We start from the raw sequence: 25,104 nt of genomic DNA on the forward strand, positions 1-25,104 counted from the left end.
CCTGACTGTTTGTTAAATGAATAAATTGTAAAATTGCCAATATGTCTTGTTTCTTCCTTGTTACTGATAGACTTCAATCATCCAATCTACCAAACAAGAGTCAATAGCAACAGCAGAATAAGCTGTTTGGCATTGGCAGAGAAGATTTGGCAAATTTTACATGAGCGCAACCCACATACTCAGCTGTGCTGCTCATCCCACAAATGCATGTTCCTTACAAATGAGGCACCATTTAAAAGGGAAATAAACAGGCTTTCCAACGGTATAAAATGTATTGCCAAGAAGCATTGTTACAACAGAGAAATAATCTACCAAACACAAATTTCCGAACTTTTTGTTCGATGTTTATATAGCAATGGAAGTGGTTCTCCAGTGACAACCAGCCAAAAAGCCACTACTTTTATATTTTCTGTTTCAGGTGTAGAGCTGATGCTCGTATTTAGTGCAACGCTTATGAGTGCAACAGTAGAATTAGTAGGAAGTACAAAGGACAAGTACAAATATTCCTGTGTCCCTAGGATGCTCATGTATGATAGAGATTTGCTAGGCAAAAACATAAGAGTTAAGAAGAAAAAGTAGATTTATTTCAAGAGAGGAGCACATTAGAGCAAGTAGAGGAGGGAGATACAGTATGTGAGTGGTGGATGTGATTCAGAGGGAATCATAAGTCGGTACTGGTTAACACCTTTGCTTTTGAGAGTACCTGTTTTGACCTTTCATCAACCTACCATAGGCATTCATTTGCAGGGTCTGCAGTTAACCCATTGTATCTGTGACCGAGTGAAGAACCTTACCTTCTTCTAGGGTTATAGGGCCACTGGAACATCGGTATGTTAACCCATGTTACACCAAAGCAGAATCAAAGCATCTAATATGGTTACATGCTCCTAATGCTTTAGGAAATTTGTCTCATAAGAATGAATTCCAGCAGCAGGGTCGGTAGAGCGCTCAGCCACAATGACTTATTGGCCAATTATGTTTTCTTTTGACTTAATTGAAAATTGCATGACACTGATTTAAATGAAGCAGTACTTTGCAATAACAGTTTTCTTTTCCTTGTCTGACATGTGATTGAGTTACAAAGGGGAATGTATTTGCAACAGGTGCCACTAACACAGTACAGGCATGAGGGCCTCCATGTCCACCCTCAGTAACCTCCCTGTGCCCTAAAGCCCTAAGCCTGCCAGGGAAACCTGACTCCAGTTCAGACACTGGCACACTCTACTGCTGCAGCCTTCGGCGTCCCTACTGGTGCAACCCAGAGCCTCAGAGATGTCCTGTGTGTGTGTGTGTGTGTGTGTGTGTGTGTGTGTGTGTGTGTGTGTGTGTGTTGGGGGGGGGCACAAACGTGTGTATGGGCATAAAGGTGTCTGTGCGTGCGTGTGTCTGTGTATGCGTTTTAATATAAGTGTGTAGTAGTACATGCCTTAAGGTACACATTTTTAATACAAAACCTATAGCCCATATTCTTCACCCTGCTTTAAAAATCAAAACTAAACAAAACAGTTTTTATTTATATACAAAATTGTGCCCTCAGTCATGCCCTAGTATGTCACACATGCAAAATAATAATGCATATAACTTACTATAATTTATCCTTAACCCAAGCACAAGCCCCTTTACAATTAAAGTTTCAGATGTGATGTGTGATTTTAAAGTAACTTTACATTTGAAGAATTATCAGCATAAAATAATGATTTATGACAGATTTGCTTATGTAGAGCCATGTTTTTGGCATGCCGCCAAGTTAAAGAATTGTATTTTATTCACTGCCAATTATAAACTCAATAGCGGGAGCAACTTATTTCACTAGGGGGCAAGCCTTGAATGTTTCTGAACCAATCAGCAGTGCTTATTCTTGAACTTTTGCTTCTTGGAACAAGTTAATACATCTGGGGGTGTGGCTTTGCCTTGCTGATTTCAGAGCAAGTATAGTTTAACTCTTAAAAGGCCAGATACAAAGAAACTGTAATAACTGTATAGTACTCAGTGGCCTCTATGCCCATGATAGAGAGTTAAGAATATTAATGATATACCCTTTTGCCTATCTCCTACAAAATCTTATTTTATTATAATTAGCAATGACTAGATGTGTGCCTGCCATAGTAGTCAAGTATTATTAACAACAGCAACAATCAAACAAGAAATAGGAGCTCCCACTTATTTACTGTTAGCCCTGACAAGACAAGAAACATGAGATAAGGTGGAGGCAGACTTGTAAAGACGTCACCAAACAGGAATTCACCTGTTGTGACTCCGGCCCTCATGAAGACCCTTGTCTCCCAAACCGTGCTGAAGTAACTCAGGGTGAAAAATGTCAGAATCTTCATTTCTTTCTTGTCTCACTTAAAGCTGCTATAAAGTTCAACTGCTAAAAGCTACTATAGAACATAGACTCCACTCTTAATTAACTATGAAAATATGTTTATGTTGTTTTAAATAGTGCAAGCAACCTGTGTCCTCATTCTGTCACTATTTTACCATACACCCAGCGCTGTCCTCTTCATGTTCTTTTGTTCCAAATGTAGACGATTTGAAAGGTCCTGACAGCCACACTTACAGGTTTTACTTTCTCCCTCCTGTTCTACATTTTTCACAACTTCATGACACTGATTTAAAGTCATTAAATTACAATTTACTTCAAAGACATACTTAAAAAAGAATGACTCCTTTCAGATAGATAGTTTTGTGTTAAATGGAGATAACACATCTGAGACATTTTCTATTTTATTTTTCATTGTCTATTTATTCCCCTTTATCCAACTTTGATGTAGGCTTCATAAGCTATAAGTCACTATAATATTCTTATAATTAAACCTTAGGGACTTAAGTCCCTATCTGCTGTAGTCATAATGAACTCATAGTGATCTTATACTTACTTAATGTACTGTGTTCTTACTTAATATATATATTTTTTTTAATCTCCAATGGTATCTCTATAATATACCTGACATTTGCTTGACATTCTTCTGTTAATTTGTTATAAGATTACTATAGTTCTTGCTGTGGTACGTCTTCCTGCTATCAAAGCCCTGTTTAGTCTATTAAGTGCTAATTATATTGTAAGGATGGAGGGATATTTAACCCGGCCTTGCTGGTGGCTGTAAGTGGATGGATTTGGCACCTAAATGAAGCCCCTGCCCATCATGAGGTCAGTGCATGGAATTTGTGGCTTCCCACTCCAGTGCAAATTCCTTGTGTGCAGGTAACTTGGAAATGCCAAACTGCATGCAATGGTCACTGCTGTCCCTTGTTATGCTTAAGTGCATTTAAGTTCACTAAAGGCTAAGGTCTGGCAAAGTTTCTGCATCTAACGTCAGTGCCACCAAAACTTTGTAACCTGCTTATATGGAATAGATTTATGGGGACAAGTTGGGCAATGACTGATGACTGACAAGATTTTATTATTATGTGGTTCATGTGATAGATTTTTACATGTAGGTCACCAAACTATCTTCCACAGACACACAGTCTAGAGGAAACATTAGTGCTGAATGCTCCCCTAATGTAATTTTTTAGACATTGTAAGTTTACATAGTAAATTTATGAGGATTTTTGGCCTCATCTTTACTCTCCATTATAATCATAAAAAGTACAAGATCAAATTTGGATTCACTTAGGCAAAGATCTGACGAGTGCCCATGCCTTGCCATACCCAACTGACGCCCATGTTTAAGTGTCCCCATCAAAAAAAAAACATTATTCACTTCATCATGCATGCTGACTTCTTTGGGGAAAAAATAAATATACTCTCTCTGCTCTACACAGTGAAAGTTCCTCGGTTGCTTGTTTTTATATTCAAAACACTTAACTCCTAAAGGCAGCGTGTATGTAAAGAAGTTTTAGTAACTTTAACTTAAAAACGAGAGGTGGATGTTACGCCTTTAAGAGTTAAGAAACTTGAAACCTTGTTTGCGCAACAATCAGTGCAGCTCACAGCCGCCAAAGTGTCTAGACTAGCACATGATGGTAGTCAGCCAATGGCTCCACCGCTCTCCTCGGGGGCCCCGTGCGTGTGTGTGTGTGTGTGTGTGTGTGTGTGTGTGTGTGTGTGTGTGTGTGTGTGTGTGTGTGTGTGTGTGTGAGGAAGAGAGAAAAAAAGAAAAAAGAGAGAGAAACGGAGAAAGAAAGGGATCTGGGCTGCAGTTTGGTTAGATCTGAGTAGGGAAGCAGGAGCGCGATTCAGCCCCCGGATTGATCCTTTTCTATAGTTTCAGCTCGCATGGATATTTTTTGGGATTGTAAAAGAAGTGCGCTGAGATCTCTAGAAGACGACAAGGATCCGGACTTCTAGTGCATTTGCTTGGGATTAAATCGCTTCGAAGTACCTCATGCTCCCCGTGCCGGTATAGAAAGTAGTATAGAGTTGTTGTCTTTCGTTGAAGGCTACTGGTTTTGGATTATATTACTTAGTTTATTATGTTATGTTATCATGTACTCTACATTTGTTATCCGTTCGTAGCAAACATATAAAGAATTCATTCCGCAACGATCCTGGATAACACCAGTTTCGCCCGCTTGCCTATTTACAATATAATAGGCTAAATGAATGCATTTTGATTATAATGCTGCAGTGCATTTATTGCGCGGTTTTATTGTTATAGATGCAACAATATAGCCTTGACTCTAATGTTGCGGTTTTGCCACCAATGCTCATCAATTGGCTGTGCATGCGTTGCACGGCATTTAACAGACATTAATGTTGTGCGACGACCACAAAAGTACCTGTAATACTCGGATATCTGTACAAGAATAAAAACCCCATATAGATTTTCAAGTTGTCGTATGTTCAGGACGAAACGCTCAGGTCTTGTGCGGCGACTCTGGAGAAGCCGTTTGATCCCAGATAAAGAAGGGGAAGATGGAAATGGCAAAACTAGTGAGGGGTGTAGGGACGATCTGTTCGGCAACAACCCAGAGAAAATTCCCAAAACGGAGCTCAGACCGATGACCCCTAGCGGGTCTCTTGTAGGGGACATAGGGGGTGTGTGTACCCGGAGTCCCGTGGAGAGCAGCGGCTTGGGGGTCACCTCGGACCAAGATGGGGGTGCGGTGTGCGTCCAGGAGCAGGGAAGCCCCCGCTCCATACAGGACAGTGAGTGCAGGACAGTGACGTGCTGTTTATTTAAAGACCGGGACCACTCAGAGCTTAGGGGTCCAGAGACGGCTCAGGGCACCAGGGAACCGGGGTCGTGTCACTTCGTGCTGAGGAACCTTGGACCACGGGATACCGGCTCTCCTGAGGCGCAGGAGGCGATGCCGCGCACGGTATTAGAGCAAGAACTGAAATCAGCCACATATTCTCTTTTAAAAAGGCTAAAGGAAAAAACGCTGGATACCTTATTGGAGGCAGTGGAGTCCAGAGGAGGGATGCCCAGCGACTGTGTCATGGTGTCCCGGACAGAGTTGAGGCTGGGCGGCCATACGGCATCCCCACAGCTGCTTGTGTGTAAACTGTACCGCTGGTCCGACCTCCAGCACTCGGCCCAGCTCAAACCGCTCTGTGAGTGTAAGAGCTTTGGGGCCCTGGACAGTCCGTCAGTATGCTGCAACCCCTATCACTACAGCCGGCTCTGTGGGCCAGGTAAGGGCATCTGGTGCTCAGCAATGGTGTCAACTACTCAGGTATACTGCAGGCAGCACCATACAGGCCTAACCAAACGGTGCTGCTTGGGAAAAAGTCACTAAGTAGACCAGATAATCATACATCATCAATAATCTCTATTTCTTTGGGTGCATATGCTTTTCCAACATACATTTCTCCTATCCTTATAAAATTGCATTCCCTCATCTTTCCTTTACAATAACAAACTGTTCAAATCTTTTCTTTGACTCTTATGCTACTATGCGTAACAAATCCAAATGCTGCAAACGTGCAAGTAAAATCCTGCATATGGATACATGATAATGCAACAAAAATTCCATATTAATAGTTGTGTGGCAGAAAAGTTTTCAAGATTGTAAAACTTTGAAGGGCTTTGAAATATGCTCTGACAAATCTTCCCCCTATCAGCCTGTTTTATTTGCCTGGTGTTTGGTTTACTTTCATACACAGAGATAGAGAAAGGCTGGCCATTTGATTAAATCGTTAATGATTACTAAGGTCATCCTTATGACAAGGTGAACAATTATAATCTCACTTTGGCCTAAGGATGTGGAATGGGGTAGATTTGACAACATACATGTGAGAGGATATTAGTCTGGAAGACACTGGCTGTTTGCTAGTGGGGTGTTATATTCTGAATATATTCAGTATATCTGGGAAGAAATACTGACAAAATGCCCACAAAACATATAGTACAATTTGTCTACTTCAGTTTTGAAAATAACAGTAACCTAAACTGTTTGAACAGTTTTCCCCATGCCAAAGATAACTTGTTACAGTTCAACACCAGAACATCCCTCACACCGGCCTGTGACATCTGGGCCTTATGATGAAGGAGTGTGTTTGTTTGGACTGCTACAGTAGTTACGGTTCTTCTGGGGTGAAGGCTTCATGGTAGTACCTAATAACATACATGACATCTTTAGTGTTCATAAATATGATATGTCCGCAGTGTAACAGTCACCCGGGCCTATGTTGGGGGCTTGCCCCTGTTTCTTTGGGGTTAGTGCCAGGTAGGTCGCTCCATCAAGAATGTAATGAAATGTATATGACTGTATAGCCTTTCTCAGAGATTTGGACCCAGTGGCAAAGGTCGCTTTAGTTAGTGTTGTGGTGGAGCGCTTGGACTTAATTTTCACAATCAATAAGCCAGAACCACACTGACCTATATCATACAGAGTGAATTTTGGCAGGGGCAGGCTTGTGATTTGGCAAACCTTAAACGCTGGGCCACTCGACCCCACTGACCCGATGACAACGTGTGGTATCGTGTGTAAAGATGCAAGCGTCAGTATTTCTGTCTCCTCACTGGCACAGGAGGTGGATTTTCCATAACATCCACGTTTACTAGAGCCAGCTGGCTGTGACAGGCACTTCAAAGTCATAAGTCTAACAATATCAGAATTCATAGCGTGCAAATGTGGGAAACTGATGTGGCTTTGGCCCTCCTGTCCCACCATGGTGTCCTACCAGATCAGAACTGATGATATAGCTATTTGCTATTGCTGTTAAAGCATGGTGTTTGAAGTTTGAATTGATTGTGTCAGACGGAAGGAGTAGGAAAGTTGTTCCCTTGCAGAAGTGGATGTGAGGCTGTGCTGCATAAGTTGCTTTCACTTAAAACTAGCAAGATGAATTGTAAGAGGAGGGAGAGGGGCGCATACCCCTTATTGGGACTTAGGCTCGTAGTAGACATAGCTCACATGCGCTCATGCGTGGCTCGATAGAATTGGTATTTCTTTCATGCTATTCAAGAAAGGGGCCTTTGAATCAAAACCTTAATCGCTGGTTTTGACATTGTTTATAAATGGGGAAGTAAGAAATAGGTAATTATTACACATAAGAATAACATGGTCAGTTGTAAAGTGTCTCCTGTGTAAAAACACAACTCAAAACATGCCCAAAAATGACGATATGTTTGAGTAATATTTTTAACTGTAGTTTTATCTACTTGTATTTGATTAAAAAAAAATAGATAATAAACTGGTGATGTTGGTTTCATGTCTGTTTGTAAAGAATACCACAGTCTGTAATGTGTGGCAAAAGAACTTGGATTTAAGTGGACAAAAACATTTTCCTTTTATTTGGCCAGGCATTATACTTTTCAAATGAGATCAGTTTCAAGTTGCGCTTTAAAAGCCCTTTTGTCCTAAGGAGGTCCCCTCATGCTATTTAGGTGAAGGAGTGGTGATAATATACAGTTTGCATACTACTGGCGCCAGACTGACTAGCTGTGTATCTGAGTGACTGAGTTCAGATCCTGGCAATTACTGCCGCCACTCTTAAAGGACCCGCTGCTATTATGCTTTTCTCCTTCCCCTTTTCGCTGTAGGCGAGGTCACAGTGTGCTCACTAAGTTTTCTTTCCTTTGTGCTTTTTTGCTAGTTTTCTCTTCATTTCCCCTCTTTTCATTAGCAAAGATCAAGGTTTCTGAACACGATAAAGTTAAGAAGTAGAGATTTACTCTATTTAACTACGAACTAAAAGTTGTTGTTAGGCTCTGTGGTCGTAGCAATGTCTGCTTCCATTAAATGATACAAAGCCCTTTAATGATTAACCACAACAACAACAAATACATAGTTTTGTAACTAGCTTTCTTTGATCCTTTGAACAAAATGTTTTAATACTTTAGTCAAATCATAAAGCAATCAGTGAGGGTTAGGATGTAGTTTGTTGTTTACTCACAAATGGAACTGAATAGATGTCAGCACTTGAGTTATTTGTCAAAGCTTCTGTTGTGGCTTGTATTATGTTGTGTTGTTTATAGATGTCTTTCTCGCTGCGTTCATTAAAGTCTTATGAAGGAAACTATGGCCATTTTGTAATAGCATTATCCAAGTCATTATTACCAAATCATCAAGTGTTTGATTAACTTAATATTACAATAGTTAGAAAATAGTGGGCTATTTTGATGTGCAAAGAAGAGCATAGGAAATGTAATAGCACAGGATATGTGTAACAAAACATAATTACTTAAATGGCTCATCTTTGTCTGCAGCTGAACATTTATGCCTTTGTTTAAGGCTTTTAACTACTAAACATACTGTGTCCTTATATAACTCCAATGTATCTAAGCATTGCTTAATTAAAGATGATAGATAGCCAGATAGATGTACTCAGACTCCAAAGCCTTCATTCAAGTTTGAATAACATGAATATGACTCACGTTGAGGGAATTACAGGTATCTACTGCAGGGATTACGTTTTTTTTTTTCTATTTCTTAAAGACCATTTCCTTCTTTATTAGGTTATTGACATGACTGTTTTGTGTTACAGAGTCACCCCCACCCCCTTATTCGAGGCTTTCCCCTAATGAAGAACACAAGCCACTGGGTAAGTGACAAACACAGAGATGAACTATAATGCACCTGAAGCACGTCCTCTGTATCACCCTCATTTATTGATGTTTATCTGAATTCTACCATCAAAATTAACTATTCTGCTTTGAAGTGTTTTCACATTTAACCAGGTAGTTTTGATGAAATTATAACTGCAGTGACATGATTAATCATGTTTTATTCATTAGTCATAATAACAGACAAGTTGTATAAAAAGCAGTCTGCATGGATACTCTCTGGTTGAATCTTTGGCTTAAAGGGAGTATGAGGGGGAAGAAGCAGGAATAAAATAACGTGAAGAATTTTAATGGCTGTAATTAGGCCCAGTGACTGGCAATTTGCGCAGTAGCTTTGAGCTGAGACTTAGGCCAGCAAGTGGCATAATGTCAGCATGCCAGCCGGAGCCAGTGTGGGTAGTATGTGGTGTGGGCTGCTGGGACTCTGGAGCCTGGCTGCTAGCTGGGGCCGCAAGCCTGAGTACAGCTGGGGTTTCCGGCCTGCGTTTGGGGGGATGGGGGGTGGGGGGTGGGGGTGGAGTAAAGGTAAACCATCAGGTGAAGCCTGTGAGTGAAGTTGCCATGTTATCTACTATTGCTGGGACAAAGGTTATAGTGTTTGAGAGATTGGGAAGATGTTCTCACCACAAAATTTTATATTAAATAGGGATGATTTTTAGGGTATAAACAAAATTGAAAGGAAATTTGCTTTTCTTTTTTTGGGAAATATTGATTTAACACAGGAGCAGCCCACAGCTCTCATTGTTCTGACGGTCAGTGAGAGGGCAGGGCAGCAGGCGTCACTGTCAGAAGCTGATTTCTGTTTTGTTCACTGCAGATCTGTCAGACTCCACATTGTCTTACACTGAAACTGAGGCAGCCAGCTCACCAAACATCACACCGGGGGAATTCTCAGGTGGGTGTGTTCCTAAAAACGGTCTTCAGCCTCCAAATAAGGAGTTCATGTCCGAAATGCTATGTATTGATTTTAGAAAATCATTACCTTAAATTTATCATTCCATAGCCATAGAGGATCCTGTCTGTAAATGCACTATTATTGTCAACCTAGGATTTTAGTTACCTTTGAAGTCTTTTAAAGGATAACATTGCTTGTTTTAATTTTGTGAGTAGAGTAGGGTCACTAAGAGTAGGTGTCACTTATTTCCAAATGGGACAGTAGATATCTTGTTTTGGAAAAATCATCTTCAAATGCTCTGTGTTGCTTCTAATCATTTAATGATATATATCAGATATATCAGAATCAGAATCTCAACTTTCATTCTTTCTTAACTAGACTTTGGGTAATGGAAGTGAGAAACTGAAAGCGTGAACTGAAAGAGTAGCGCTGGTATGGCAGCGCGTCCACTACCTTGAATCAAAGTGCAACCATATTACTAAAGCAACATCATTTGGAAAAGGGGTGACACTTCTGCTCAGCATATAAACATATTTATTTAGTACATTGTGAGGTTAAAACATAACCTTAACCTTAATGAAGAGAATATCAAGAGGAGATCGAATCAAGGGTTGTGCCTCCTCCCTGGATTATGGTTAAAACAGATCATTAGGTCATTAGGCGAAACAACATCTATTGCTGTGCCTAGAAGATACAATGACATGAATATGTTGTTATATGCCATTTGTGTCTTTGTCTCTCTGGATATGGGTTTGCATATGTTTTTCCGTATCTTTGTCCGTTTGTTTGTGTTTGAGTGAGCGCGCCCATATCTGTGCTTACAGCTTTAAACTGGAATAATAGGTAGTATGAATCAGTTTCTTATCAGAGTTCTCCTGTTATTCTCCTGATGGCACAGGTCACACATATTTAGAAGTAGGTGGTAATAAATCACAGATCTAACCCTCTGTTCAGTGTTGCATTGTCCTATTTGTTTGGCTTTGAAATAGTTAAATCAGACCTAGCATCTAACAGTGAAAGGAGAAGTATAATTCTTTCAGAAAGTATTTTAACTAGTATTTTTTTTACAGTTCAGTACTGTAGTCTTTATAGCTGTTGAGTCTGTCTGGGTAAATGCACAAACTTAGCAAGGTAATTTCGTTTTGATGTTGTGCTTTATTCCTTCTCATTAAAGGCCATTATGAGCAGTGCAAGCTTTAGAGATAAAGGTTTCATTGTGAGCGGTGCAGAGGTTCAGCGGGGCGTGTGCATTGGCCACAGAGCCGGCCTCCCCTCCTCTGTTTTTCTTTCAGAAATATTTGAGTGGGATCAAACTGTAATAAGATCCAAGCTCGCTCAGAAACACACACAAGCACACATACTTGTGCACACGCATGTGCACAGGCACTCACACACACACAGCTCTATCTAGCTTGGCTGTAAGTGGGCTGCAGGGAGGGGTGGGTTCAGGGAAATGGAGTTGCTCCTGTGAATGGGGCCACACCAAAGGAAGCGAGTAGAAACAGTCCTGTCCTCTGATTTGAAATGAAACACTCCTTTCTCATGGCATAGAGTCAGCATGCCTCCCCCTTCAAGCTAGGACCACAGTCTGCATGCATAGTATCAGATTCATGTGGACGGGGATTCAGAGCCCTCATTTTGGGGCTTGCAGGAACAGCATTTCCTGTTCAGGGGTCTGCCATGGCTCAGACGCCTGGACATTGAACAGTTGACATGGCTACCTGGCAGTGAAGTATTCAGTCAGCGAAGGCCCCCTCCTCCCCAGTACACATGCTGTCACCACCTCAGCATGGCCCGGCGACACTCCCTGAGTCAACAAATGAGGGGCTTGTCAGAGCGCGCACCACAATTCCTCAGAGACTGTGGTGAGGAGGGAGGATCTAGACATGCTAGGCTTTGGTTTCTTCCAACTGTGTTGCTGCTTGTATAGGCCGGGCCAGATCACACTCCATTGGCTCTGACAGTCTCAACAACTTGGACTTGGGAAAGACAATGACCAATGCACTGCAGGGTGGCAGTTTTGCCTGTTGTGAGCTAATTTGTGTAGCCAGTTTGCCTCTGATGTTATTATGCATTTGGACAGTAGGATTGTGTGTGGAGGTTCAAGTCAAATGTTTTAGATACCGAGAGCCCACACTGAATGAAACAAGCCGGCAACATCTGGTCAGCAGTACACACTCTCCAGCGAGCGTTTGCCCTAGTTTGTCAGAATAACATGCCATCATAAGACCTCCTTATACAACCTGTTCAGCTCAGCTTTAACATATAGGCCAATAATGCAATTGGTCAGGTTATCCTGTTTAGACTTTGTGGCTGACCCAGAGATGACACTGCCTGTGGATCCCCCTTCCCATTCCCACGTCTGCAGCTTAGATAGAGACAATGTCTGTGTGTAACTGGAGTTGTATGTGATCCTAACTCCGCCCCTCATGCAGGAACAAGTAAACCTCTTAAAAGCAAGTCTGGGGGGCACTGAGTGGGGTGGAGGGAGGGTGGGGGGGGTAGTCAAATATGCAACCACAGTTTGCAGCCCAGGGCTACAGAAATACCCAGTCTAAACATTCTTCTCTGTCAAACAATGGCAGAGAAACAGATCGGAACTGGTTGGTTTGGTAGATAAGTTTGTTCCACCACTTAAAGTAATATTCAGAATATATTCAATGGAAAAGGAAAAAGTTCCATTTCGGCATTAGATTATTTGGTGCCATGTCACGATGGTAAATGTCTTAAAATCCATCCACTCTATGTTGTTAAGTTAATACTGTGAAATTACAGAATTGTATTACAGATTAGATACAGTTAATTAGCACTCATAACTGATCCCACTGGTTGATTGATTCTTGCAGTTGCTTAACCCGCTGAAAATTGATTATGGGTGGAATCTTATTAAACACTCCTTTAACTACAGTATATGTTCTTACCTATGTATTTCTCTATGCACTTCTCTATGCATTTTTAAAAAGCTCACTCATGTACAAATTATTCCTTTAATGTGCGAGTGTAGCATCCGTACCTTGAGTTATTGTGTGGAATTCTTCGACATACACATTTGGAACATTCCCAGTGATTTATTTAAACACGGCTGTATCACAATGTGGGAGAAAGACACCCCCACCAGGGACACTTTGATGTCTGTTTACGTCATGAGCTGGCCCGGCTTTCGAGTCTGTGCGTAGTATACCATAGTACTGTGTGTGTGAGGGAATGTGCCTGTGCCTATGCTGCCTGCACACCTGTTTCCTCACTGTCTGGGCCTCGTCGTGTGGACATCAGAGTGAAGCCCTTTGAAGCAGGTCTCATTGCTTCCTGTATGACTGTCTGAGGGGGTGTTTTCCCCCTACACATTGACTTTATTATGTCAATCACATTGTCTCTGACTTTAGGGGCTCTTTATGTTTGTCACTTCTTCATTATAATGCTTCTCTGGCCAGCTCTTGCTCTCAATTTGAGGAGGCATGCCAAAAGTAAGCACTTAAGATGTTTAGTTTCACTACAGTTAAGATTTCAGTCATTGTAGGATAAATGTATTCTCTTTCTGAGAGGGATCGGTGTCATTCTGCTCAGGGGTTACCACAATAACAATGTGTACAGTGAAGTCTGATGCAGGCCTTCCCCTGAACCCAGTTTAGACCAGTGTGCCCACATTCTCCACTCATCAGAGGTTGCGTCCTCAATCAACCCAGTGGAATTTGTCAGCAGAACACTGTGTGTACACGCTCACGTTGGTGTGAGTTGAGATCACTGGTGTGAACGGAGGGGCTCCCGCAGATTTCACTGGGAGTAATTGCAAGTGCAAGGAGCCGGGGAGCGTGGTCAGGCTGAACCCAGCAACCTGAAGGAGTGGCCAGAGGACATGCAGAGTGACCTGAGTTAGTGTCCTCTTTTATTTCCCTCCTTAACTCCCCGTCCTGAGAACGTAGGAAAATTGGACAGAAGGAGCGGAAAGATTGAAGGTTGCCAGACATGGAGGACACAGAGTGCTGTAGCGCTCACTGGAGGGAAGAGGGCATCAGCAGGCAGTCAGCGCACCCGCACAGTAATGATACCTTTCTCTCTCTGTCTGCCTGCCTGTCTTTGGAGCTAAGGCCACTGCAGTCTCCCTGGATGTCTCGCCTGCAGACAATGTGTCAGGTCCACTCTGGTATTGACTGGTTCTTCCAGGCAGAACAAGGCAGTTAATAGATAGATGGGAAGGGCCTCATGTGAGTCACGGAACAGATCGCTCAGGGAAATTAAAGTGTACAGAGTGCAGGTGCTGAGGCCTCAAACAGGCATCCGTACTTATGGTGAAGCTTTTGTTTTTTTATTTTTGTAGCCTACATTTCGTAGGATCCTTCCTATACATCCACATGTATGTGTGCACACATACACACACGCAAGAGCTAAGAGAATTGAAGATTGCCCAGTCAATCCTGATCACAGCGTGCCTGTCCCTGTCAGGAAGGAGCCAGCACTAGGCAGCAGCCCATTCCCTCTGTCTGTGTCAGAGACAGTGGAATTGCACAGAATAATTAGACAGTCTAATCAAGGCATGTGATGCTGCTCTTGATTAGAGCGGATTAGATTGGACCCATAGATGTTGATCTGACTTTGAAGGCATGTGATTCCACTTCTGCTAGGAACTAATTAAATAGCATATCTACACATCTGAAAAGACTTGGGCTGGATTGCACCTCTAATTTGTTCTCAACTGTCTCGATATGTTTTTCCACATTAGGTCATCTGTTCAGTGCAGTGCCCTTGGTATTTTATGGATAGCTCTTTAAGTCGTGCTCTGTTTTGTCCCTCCTGAGCTAAACTGGGATGCCAGGGTGACATAATGTAGGTGACATCATTTACAACACACCCAAATCCACAGCCAGCTGATTAATTTATAGCTGTCTCGCACAACTCAGGAACGATCATATGCAGTGGAACACATTTAAGTGCCATCCCGCCGCTCCATCCTTTGTGGATGACCTGAATTTTGAAATGTAGTGTGTGCGGTGTATACCTGTTTCCTGCTCTGTAGACATCCAGCCATCTTGATCTAGCAGCAGTACTCCAGACTCCAGACTGCCTAGACAGACGTATGGTCTGATGGAGTGACAACTGCATCAGTGTGGGCCCTGTCCCCCTCCCCTCCCCAAGCCTATCAGGCCATGATCCCCCTCCTCCAGCCCAGACCCCAGAGTGGTGCAGCCTGGGCTCATCTCCCCCTGCAGCCTGGCACATGGCCTCAGGTTTCCACCGCAGCCCTGAGCCTGCCCAGCGCCTGGCCGCCCACACTCCCTCAGGAGCCCCAATGCTCCAGGATACGGGATGTGGAAATAATGTGACTCGAGTGCTTCCACCCTGCCTCCAGAAATCAGGTTTTGCGGATTGTTTATTTGAGGGGAAGGAGGCCTCAGACAAACATCCTGTTTTAAAAAGCTGCCTGGGTTTTGTAGCAGCGCAGGGCGGTGAATTGCCCCTTTGACAGCGGGGGGAGGCCGAGGAATGTTGAAGAGAAGGCCAGCGTCTCGGGGGATGTGAGGGGCTCTCCTCACCCGTTTGTCGTGTCCAGTTTGCAGAGTCCATTTTAAGCTGGGGGCGGAGGGTTGGAGCAATACATCCTGAGGGGTCTTGTGCTCCATTCTCTCCATAGTGGTGTAGGGCCTGTACCCAGAGTCCTCGTCTCAAGTATCTGTTCCTGTCCTGGGAGGCTGGCTTCCGTTTCCCCTTACGTAACACACACACACACACAGAAAAAGAGAGCCATTGATAAGAGCGATAAGGCCATTTTTCATTTTCCCTTTCTCAGCATTGTTAGAGCGTGGTGCGTCAGACATCCAGTTTTTCTGTCAGGGGTTAGGACTTGGAAGATCTTCAGTACGGCCCTCCATAGTCTGCATGACCTGTGGGTTCATTAATATAGTGTGTGTGGGTGGGTGGGTGCGTGTGTATACGTGTGTGATTGTTACATGAGTTCATGAGTACAGTACACTCATTGCAATGTAGATTGGTCCCTCTCAGTCGAACTGCAATGAAGTCTTGTGGCCATTAGATTAGGATCTTTTGTTTTCTCTCCAGCTTGCTTGAGTTTTGTAAAGACTTCAAGATGTGAGGCAGGAAGGTTTGGTTTTGTAGTAGAACTGCCTCCTTGGTGTGGGCTATATGTTTCATGTAGCGGAAATGTTAGTAGCTAGCACACTATTGTATCATCTTATATTTGTCAGGAGGGAGTGCAGTTGTCATGTGCTCTTAGAGTTGATTTTCAGTCTGTACTGGCAACAGAGGTCCTAGGAGTGGTGAGGTAATGTGACCTCTACCTGCAGAGTGAAAGCCATGCTAATCTAAAGCAGTCCTTGGAGAGGCCTGAAACCCCTTACATGTCAACAGAAACTGGCCTGCTGAGCTTAGTATTTATCTGTCTCCTCTTGGCAAGCCAATGTGGTGCCAGTGCTGCTGGGTGTTTGGCTAACTTCTGAAGGGTTCACTGATAAAGATTAATCTACAGCCTCATACATGACTATGAGAGAATGCTTACAGTGCTGTGCTTCTCATTTGAATTCACAGAGTAAAGTCAACTCTGATGGTGTACTGTGCTCACCTAGGATAAGGTGGACAGTGTTCATTTTAAGCCTAACAACACAGAACTACAGTTAGAAGAAATAACAGGAGGTGTGCTCAGGCTATAATTTTCGTCCCATATTCTACCTTAGCAAACAAAGTGAGTGAGCTAATCTTGTCGTGTGCTCTAGGAGGGCCGCTGTTGCCATCTCCTCTCCCTTCACACCGCAGCACAGCACTAGCCTCCACCAATAGCACCATTCATTCAGCTCAGGGCACAGGGTTACAGCAACAAATAAAGAGCGCGCAATGCCATTAAAAATGTATGGAATGTCCAACTGTTAGTTTAGTGTTTTAGCGCGCCTCCTCTCAAGGCTGAGAGGGGGAACAATACTCCATTTGAGCTGGCCACTGTAAATGTGCTAGCCTTGCATCGCCTGGCAAGAAGGGAACGAGCAGCGGAAGAGGTGCCAGTTGTGGATGCTGTTTTTATTTTCTGACCATTTTACCCACAATTATAAATCCAGAGACCGGCCTAGGCCAGCTATGATTTAGGCCTGTGGTCTGATTGCTGGCTAAAATAGATTTAAGAATGTTTTTTCCCTTCCTCCCCAGAGGAGCATTGACAGTTGTGCCTGAACCTATGGCTGTCAGTATTTTTAAAACTCAGAATAGCCAGCGCATTCTTTGAGCCTCCAGAATGCTGTGTGTGGATTAACTGTAGGGGCCCATGTCATTCGACATCTCTACACAAGCCTTTTGCAGCCACAGGGAAAGGATAGGAACTCATTGTGGATGGATGTAAGCTCCCAGTGTATCTAGGCATGGTTCATTTTCCCCCTACTGTACCCATGTTAACACAGAGACAGGGACTTGATTTTCTCTCTTTCACTATCTTGAACTTGATCTACTGGAGCTATCTTCATTCCACTCCCTTGTCCTAACATGGGGCCAAGCATGGTAGACATAATTTGGAGCCTTTGATCTTGTTCCAGAGAGCTGATGCCTTTCAAATCTGACCAGAAAACCTTTATTTTGACTGATGTTCTAGGGAAACATCCCCTGATAATGTATCTTTTTCAATGGCTTAGCTCACTGGTCTGACCAGGCACTGCACACACAGGTATTTTGTTTTGTAACTGAGCTCGGTATGTGCATGTATGCCAAGTGTATGTTCTCAGGCTCTATAGAATGTACAACCCTACAAAGCAAACTGTACTCTGGGATAAAGTTGTTGCAAGTTTGTAAACAGGCTTATGTGAAAATTCTCATTGATTATGTTCCCCGGGGAAGATGATATTTACTTTTGTCGTGTGTGTTTTACTTATCTTCTATTTGTGTGCATTTCTAAGGTCTTGGCTGTGCGGCTCAGTACGTGCAGTCAGGCTGTCGCATTTCAGGGTACGGTTTAGATTAGAGGTCTGGCTGTAGCTTCCCCCTCTTCCCCTCTCAGTGACTGCCAGCACGTAATTTACTTAATGAAATCCTGCCATTCCCTTTAGCTTCAAGATTTTTTGCAGATGTTGACAGGGAAGGACTTTGTGAATTATTGGAAATGTTCACTCCTGCATTTTTAATGAATGTCTTGCTTGTTGTGAACGGGCAGACTTGTCGGAGTGGGGGGAAACAGTTGTCTTTGTTTGGGGAGCTGGTGTCTGGATGCCCGTGGTGGAGCAGTGTGGGTTACAGCCCGGCAAGTGTTGTGATTGAAACAGAAACTCTGGTGCCACATTATCCTGACAGAACACATTCTCCTCACAGACTCTGATCCACTGGGCCGATCAATAGGAAACCATTGTTTGAACGGCAACTGTGTCCATCATAGCTGCTCCACCTCCCAGCCCGGTGGTAACCAAATACCTGCCTTTCGCCTTAAATTAGTCAGACTAATATAACTCGTAATAATAGAGTTCCTTGTTATTGTTCATTTGAAACCAAGCCTTCAACATAGCTTGAGTATATACGCCAACCAAAGTTGGTTTCCTCCCTCAGTGTAAAGAGTCTTACTTGTCCCAGAAGAGAAACATGTCGATTTTGCTGTGTGCTATGGGGTGGAAAAGTATGAATTAAATAAAAGAACACTTCTCAATATATCTTCAAAGATGTCCGCAGAGGTTTTTGTGTCACACAGTCAACTCTTTGCCGCCATTCTCACATTACCCGCATGACTTGGCGAGAATTTTTAACCAAACAAGATTCTTAGCAAACTGTTAAAAGCAAAGGAAAAAAAAACTGTTGAATTATGTGCTGTGACCAGACCTTGGCGAGTTTAAAGGACAAGGAAGAAAGCAACCTTCTTGCTGCACCTCCCCCCCTCCAGTCCTAACCAGAGTAGGAAGTTAGGAGGCACTGAGAGAGGAGGGGGGAGTTCAGGAATGTGCGGGGTCTCCTCTACTGAAACACTCCAACCTACTTGGCTCAAACCTCCCTCACACACACACACACACACATACACACACACGTACACACACACAAACGGATAGGTTGTATGAGGAGGTGAAAGGGCACCGCCACCCAGCAGGATGTTCATTGAGTGTTTTGCTTTAGGTGCTCCGCTGCTCGCTCTCTCAGACATCACTGGCCTTTAACGGTGCCTGTAGATCTGACATTTCGCAAACGTCTCCTGCAGTTTTGACGGAGCTTTCGCTTGGCCTGAAGGACTCTCGAAGGCCTAGCTAGCATCTCCGCTGTCCCATAATCCCCTCTGCTGCGTTCCTGTTCGCTTGTGTTCAATGTCTCCGACACATCGCGGAGCTTTGGAGGAAACTTGGAGGAAATGAGCAGCACATTCTCTTCCCCTTGAAAAAAGAGCCTTCTCCCTCAAACCAGTGGCCTCTTGCTCGCACGCCCAGACGGCTCCTCCGTATTAGCCTCCTTAGCTTCCTGTGCTTTTTACACCCTCTCTTGTTTATTGATTTAATTTATGGATTCTGTTAGTTATCTGCTATCAAGGGTACAGCACTTTTCCTCCCTCAAGGGGTCATCCCAAAACAGAAACAGAGGGAAAGTGGAGAGGAAGTGGATGACAATGTAAAGCATTCCCATTGTGACCAGCCAGGCTTGGTGACTGGATTCAGTTTCTCTGGCCTATGCTCCCACAGTGTTTGCTCCCAGCACGTCTCTCTCTCTCTCTCTCTCTCTCTCTCTCTCTCTCCCCCTCTCTCTCTCTCTCTCAGCAGAGGAAGGCCAGACCTCAGGGAGAAAAATCCATAGACATATAAGAGCAGCTCCAGTTAGCGTGTCTGTCTGATAAAGCCGACTTTGATGGCAGTGATAGCCCAGACGCCAGCCTAAATGTGGCCTGTTGGGGAGTTATAAGTCAGCTTGTAGGAACCATTGTCTACAGAATTAAAGCCATACCATACTCTGACACAGGGGAGAGGGGGGGGGGCTGGCTTTTGGTTTTGTGCCACTTTGTTGCTTAAATTATTAAAGAAAGTTTAATCCAACAAAACATGGAGCCTCAGGAATGCACAGGTCTGTTTTGAAAAAGATGAATTAGTTCTAAATCTCCACACAGAAACACACACAGACACACTCCTGAGCATGCATGCACACAAACGTACACATGCACGCACATGCACACATAATCTCTCTCTCTCTCTCTCTCTCCCTCTCACACACACACACACATACACATACACACAAACCCACAGAGTCCTCCTACCAACTCCCCCCTCTGCCTATCAGTTCATTGGTAGAGTCTAATAGCTGGAGGGGAATCTAATCCTTGGCACAGGATAAGAGACTGCTGCTCCCCCTCCTCTCCCTGCTGCTCTCCTCCCCTTGACTGGGCTGCTTAAAGGGACTGGCAACAGTGTTTTCTCCACAGCAAAGTTGTGGAGGAATGAGTTCATCTCTGCTCTCCGCTCTGGATTAGGGGAGATGAAGTATAATGGAGGTGGCCCCGGAGCTTGGTGGGGAGATGTTAGCACTGAGGGGAAGCTGTTGTTTGTCTGCCTGTCCCTGACACTCGGCCTCCCATTCATCTCACTCCAAGGCTGTGGAGCCGTGTTTACCCCGGGGCAGCTCTTTTCTGCTGCTCCCTCTGCCCTTTTTTTTTTCTCCTTTTCATGCTGCCTTTAAAAGCATTACTGGATGATCATCAAGGATTGCCATTGAAACTTTCAAGCCCCCATTTTTGTGTACTTAGTAGTAATTATCCCAACTCGCCCTCGAGTGCAAGGAACTCATAGCAGAGGGATCTGCATTTTTCCATAGGTAAACCCACGGAAAAGGCTTGGGCCTATTGAAGGGCTGTGTTAATGGCATTTTGTTCTACAGCCATGTTTGTGGAAACATAATTTTATAGCTGTAATAGAATCGTGGTCAGTATTTGTTGTATGTTTTGTCTGTGACAATGACTGTGACAGTCACAGTAGCCTATGTGACTTGTTTCTGTCGACACCTCCAACCCTCTATGCATTCACCTTTTCATGCAAAACAATCATTTGTGTTAAGCAGCAAAGTTTGTGGCTGACATTTTAATCCTTTGCTCAGATACTTGAGCGTGTGTCATTGTTTGCTCTCTGAGTTCCAACAAACTGATACAAGTCTGTGTTTGTTGTCAGATCTGATGTCCTGCTTTTGGTACTTTGAATTCCTCCAATCAGACAGCCCACCGGGAAATAGAAAAATCAGCATTTTCACATGGTTTCCATGGAGCGCACGCCTTGTTGTGGAAATCAAACTTTGCACACCAAATGCTCCCTGTTGGAGAAAGCCTTGTTAAATATCTTTTGTTTACCGTGTGATTGTACTTCGACATGCAGTACGTGCAGCTACAGATGTGTAAGGCTACTTCTATTTAACTGAAATGTGTGCGAGTGGGTTTTTATGTTTTTAGTGTGGAACTCTGTTTACCTGTTTCTTGAAGCTTAGGGAAAGCCAAATAGAGATTAGCCTTATCACATAGTTAGATCGCTGGTAGCTGCTTTATTCCACATATTTCCTGTTGGCCATGGAACGCTCTAGACTAGATAACCTAAGGTAACTAAGGTACAGTTATCTCCAACTGTTTGATACTAGTACTTTGAGCCTGGTTATGTAAGGATGTAGAGTTGATTAACTCCTTCATGTGTTATTTAGATCAGTGTCTCTGGCCATAGAATAGGAAGTGTAGAGGCCATATTGTGGCTGCGTCCATCCGGTCTGAGACTGACACTAAGAGGAGAGGCTTTTGAGAATAAAATAACAATAATAACATGCGCTACTTTTCTAATGGGTAAACGGAGCTGTTAAAAGGTGGCAGGGTTAAATGGATGCAGAGCACAGTAATTGCTCCCAGCCCCTCACGGCTCCGCCCTCAGCAGACCCTCTGAAAGCCCAACATGGAGTAGGAGAGAGACGGGTGTCTGTGCTGTGGTCAGAAGGGAGGGTCTTATACGCCCTCCCTTCACCACCTCAATCTGACTCTGGGTTCTGGTCTGAGCCTCAGCCTGGCTCAAGGCCCCTACCTGGGTCTGCCTCCAATCTATTGATTAAATTTGACTTAACTTTCTTTTATCTAATTTTTTAAAAAGGTCAGCATTAGCAGAAAATACAAACTTGGCTGAGGAAACATGGCTCTCATAAAAGAGAGAAAGAAGGAGGGAGTGGAGGGCCATAGTTGCTGTGGTGATTGTGTCCAAACAGTCTGCCGATTGGTGATAGCTCTGTTTTGTTAAAGAGATCCTAATGAGTTCTTCTCTCAGAGCCCTTGCCTCAGTGCCCCCCCTCCCTAGCCAAAACACACAAGTTCAGTACAGAAACACAAACACACTGGCTGATATTCTTCCCAGTCCAAACAGACACATGTGCGCACAGGCACACGTAGACTCTTAACACAACAGAGCGACAGGAAAAGGCCTGGCTCATGGTGCGCACATTGTCTTCCCTCAGGCTCAGGCTTAACATTAGATACATTTCTAACCTTTGTCCTGCTCATTCCTCTTCCTGGTCCTGGCAGTCTTACTGGCTCCCTTCTTTCCAGGCTACGTGTGAAAACTAGATACCATTGACCAAATTGTTTTTGCTTTATTCTTCCCATCTAAAAAGGAGGGGATGGTAGCCATTTGGTCTTTTGTGTTTGTGTGCACAGTTTCAAAGTGAGTTTACCTTGATGTGTGGGCTCCATTTGATTTGAGACAATAGAGGGCCATAAACAAGTTGGGGCTGAGTTCTTTGTGTGGCCGAGCCGCGCTGCAGTAAAAGCTGAGCTCAGAGTGGAGGAGCTGGAGTGTGGAATTCACTAATGGCACATGCATGTTGGGGCCCCTGAAGAGAGGGGGTCATTTCAGCCATCAGTGTGTGCGCAAACACACAGAGAGCCTGTCTGCAGCTCCCCCCCACCCCCCACTCACTCACTCTCTCACTCCCGCCTCTCTCTCCCCCTCCCTCTATCTCCACAACACAGAGAGCCTTGAACCAGCAGGCGTTTTGTCTGTGCAAGTCTGGTCAACGTTTTTGCTAATCTTTGTATAAACTTTACTAGTATGGGTCACTCAGCAGAAAGGTTTAGTTGCATGGGAGGTGAGTGAGGCATTTTGTTGCTGTGTGGATCTGCGATGCTCCACCTTAAAGGCGTTTGTTAATGGGGCGGGCGGTCATTAAGCCCTGAGAGCAGAGAGACTGAAAGGAATGGGGCCACAGGCCCAGGCTTTAAATCCTCTGTGCCAATAGACTCTCTGAAGCAAAATAATGGCATCACTCTGTGTGTGAGTTAATGGGAGCTGATAGCATGAAGGCTGGGGGGTCAGCGGGTCACGGGCTTGTGCTAAGTTGTCAGGGAGCTGAATGCCGTCCCTGGGCCCACAGCAGGGGGAGGAGGGGGGAGGGGGACCCCCTGCCTGGCCCTCTCCCTGCACCCCCACTCTTCTGGAATGCGAGGAAGACGAGGGAAGAGGGGAAAGAGGCACCCCCATTCTCCAGGAGTGAGGGGTGAAGAGAAGGATGTGAGCTCATGGAATTCTCTGTGCCACTCTGCTCTCCTCATCCTCACCGCAGTTTTTATGAGAAATATAAATGTGCGAGGGCTGTGAGCAGTGTGGACTGGAGCAGCCTCTAAAAGTAGTCGGCAGAGCTGCGTGTCTGTTTAGTATGGTGAAGATAGAAGTCTACCTAGGGAGCAGTAACTCACTTTGGAGTGCTGAGGGCTGTCACTGAAAAGAGTTCACAGACTGCAGCCATGAAAACTGAATTAACAAGCTGATTTACTGGAGAGAGATGGTTGGGAATGAGATGGCAACTTTGTTTCACTGTGAAAAAGTTTTTCCGCTTAAGCACTGCTCACTGTCACTTGTGTAAAATGTAAGTAAACTAAAGCCTGATCGTTTCAGAAAGTTGTTAGAACTGCCTGTATATTCTCAATCTAGCCCTGACCTACTGCATCAAGGACATACTTGCCTATTTTCAATGGAATCACTGAATGTAATCCTAAATTAATTTTAGTAAACAGGATCTGTTTTGAAAGTGTGTGTGTGAGCAGCAGTGACTAGTTCTCTACAGGGTGGTCAGTGTTGTTTGATCACTGTGGTGCCCTCCTGAGGCAGAGGGAGGAAGTGCAGGTCTTCAGTTTGGCCTCACAACACCCTCCACCCCCAGGATATCTATAGTAGCCAGTGTGTCTGTGTGTGTGTTGGATGGATGTGCGCGCAGTGGTATTTATACAAGGCTTAGATTTCAATACAATGCCTCCTTCAGTATTTATAGTGTGGCCATCTGCTCCGAACAATAAAAAGAGATAGCTAATCCCTTTAAACTTAAGCCTTCCTTTTTACTAGGCCTGTTTGCTTTTGTTTATGTTTTGTTTAATGAGCATCCCCCTCTCTCTTTCTGTGTCTCTCCCAGATGCCAGTATGTCGCCTGATGCCCCTAAGCAGAGCCACTGGTGTAACGTGGCGTACTGGGAGCACCGCACGCGTGTGGGCCGCCTCTACACAGTGTACGAGCACTCCGTCAGCATCTTCTATGATCTACCTCAGGGCACGGGCTTCTGCCTGGGCCAGCTCAACCTGGAACACCGCAGCAGCACCGTTCAGCGCACGCGAGGCAAAATCGGCTACGGCATCCTCCTGAGCAAAGAGCCCGACGGCGTTTGGGCTTATAACCGCAGTGAGCATCCCATCTTCGTCAACTCCCCCACCCTAGACGTGCCCAGCAGCAGGACGCTGGTGGTGCGCAAGGTGATGCCAGGCTACTCCATCAAGGTGTTTGACTATGAGCGTTCGTGCCTCCTGAGGCACACCACAGAGGCTGACCTCCTGGACGGACCCTATGACCCCAACAGTGTGCGCATCAGCTTCGCTAAGGGCTGGGGCCCCTGCTACTCAAGACAGTTCATCACCTCCTGCCCCTGCTGGCTGGAGATCCTCCTCAACAACCATAGATAACACAGATGGACCCCACAAACTATCCCAAATATCATCTACCTAGATTTAATATAAAGTTTTATATATTATATGAAATATATATTATACTTGTAAATACGGAGTCATTTTTACAATGTAATTATTTATGTATGGTGCAATGTGTATATGGACAAGAGGAAAAAAACGGAAAATGCACTTTGGCTTATATATATTATATATATAAATATATATAAAGATAAAGAATCTTTCAATACCAATTTGAGAAATTATACAGCAAAATTAGGATGAGCCTGGATTTGGTGTATAGTTTTCATATACTATTAATATCCAGACAAAAAGCTAACACCATTCACACATTGATAATAAAGTA

At 44.1% G+C, this 25,104-nt stretch overlaps 1 protein-coding gene across 1 annotated transcript; it reads left to right on the forward strand.

The window, feature by feature from the left end:
- Positions 1-4,131: 4,131 nt before the first annotated feature.
- Positions 4,132-25,104, forward strand: smad6b (SMAD family member 6b). The gene is made up of 4 exons (XM_071536310.1): positions 4,132-5,584; positions 8,882-8,938; positions 9,778-9,855; positions 24,214-25,104. Exons 1-4 carry the CDS (start codon positions 4,786-4,788, stop codon positions 24,753-24,755), a joined length of 1,476 nt encoding a protein of 491 aa, XP_071392411.1. The 5' UTR covers positions 4,132-4,785; the 3' UTR covers positions 24,756-25,104.

The sequence above is a fragment of the Centroberyx affinis genome, unplaced genomic scaffold (genome assembly GCF_046629955.1).
Source record: "Centroberyx affinis isolate AG114_WGS23_722 - 3 ecotype Tasmania unplaced genomic scaffold, CSIRO-AGI_Caff_v1 ptg002853l_1, whole genome shotgun sequence".
Taxonomy (NCBI): Eukaryota; Metazoa; Chordata; class Actinopteri; order Beryciformes; family Berycidae; genus Centroberyx; species Centroberyx affinis.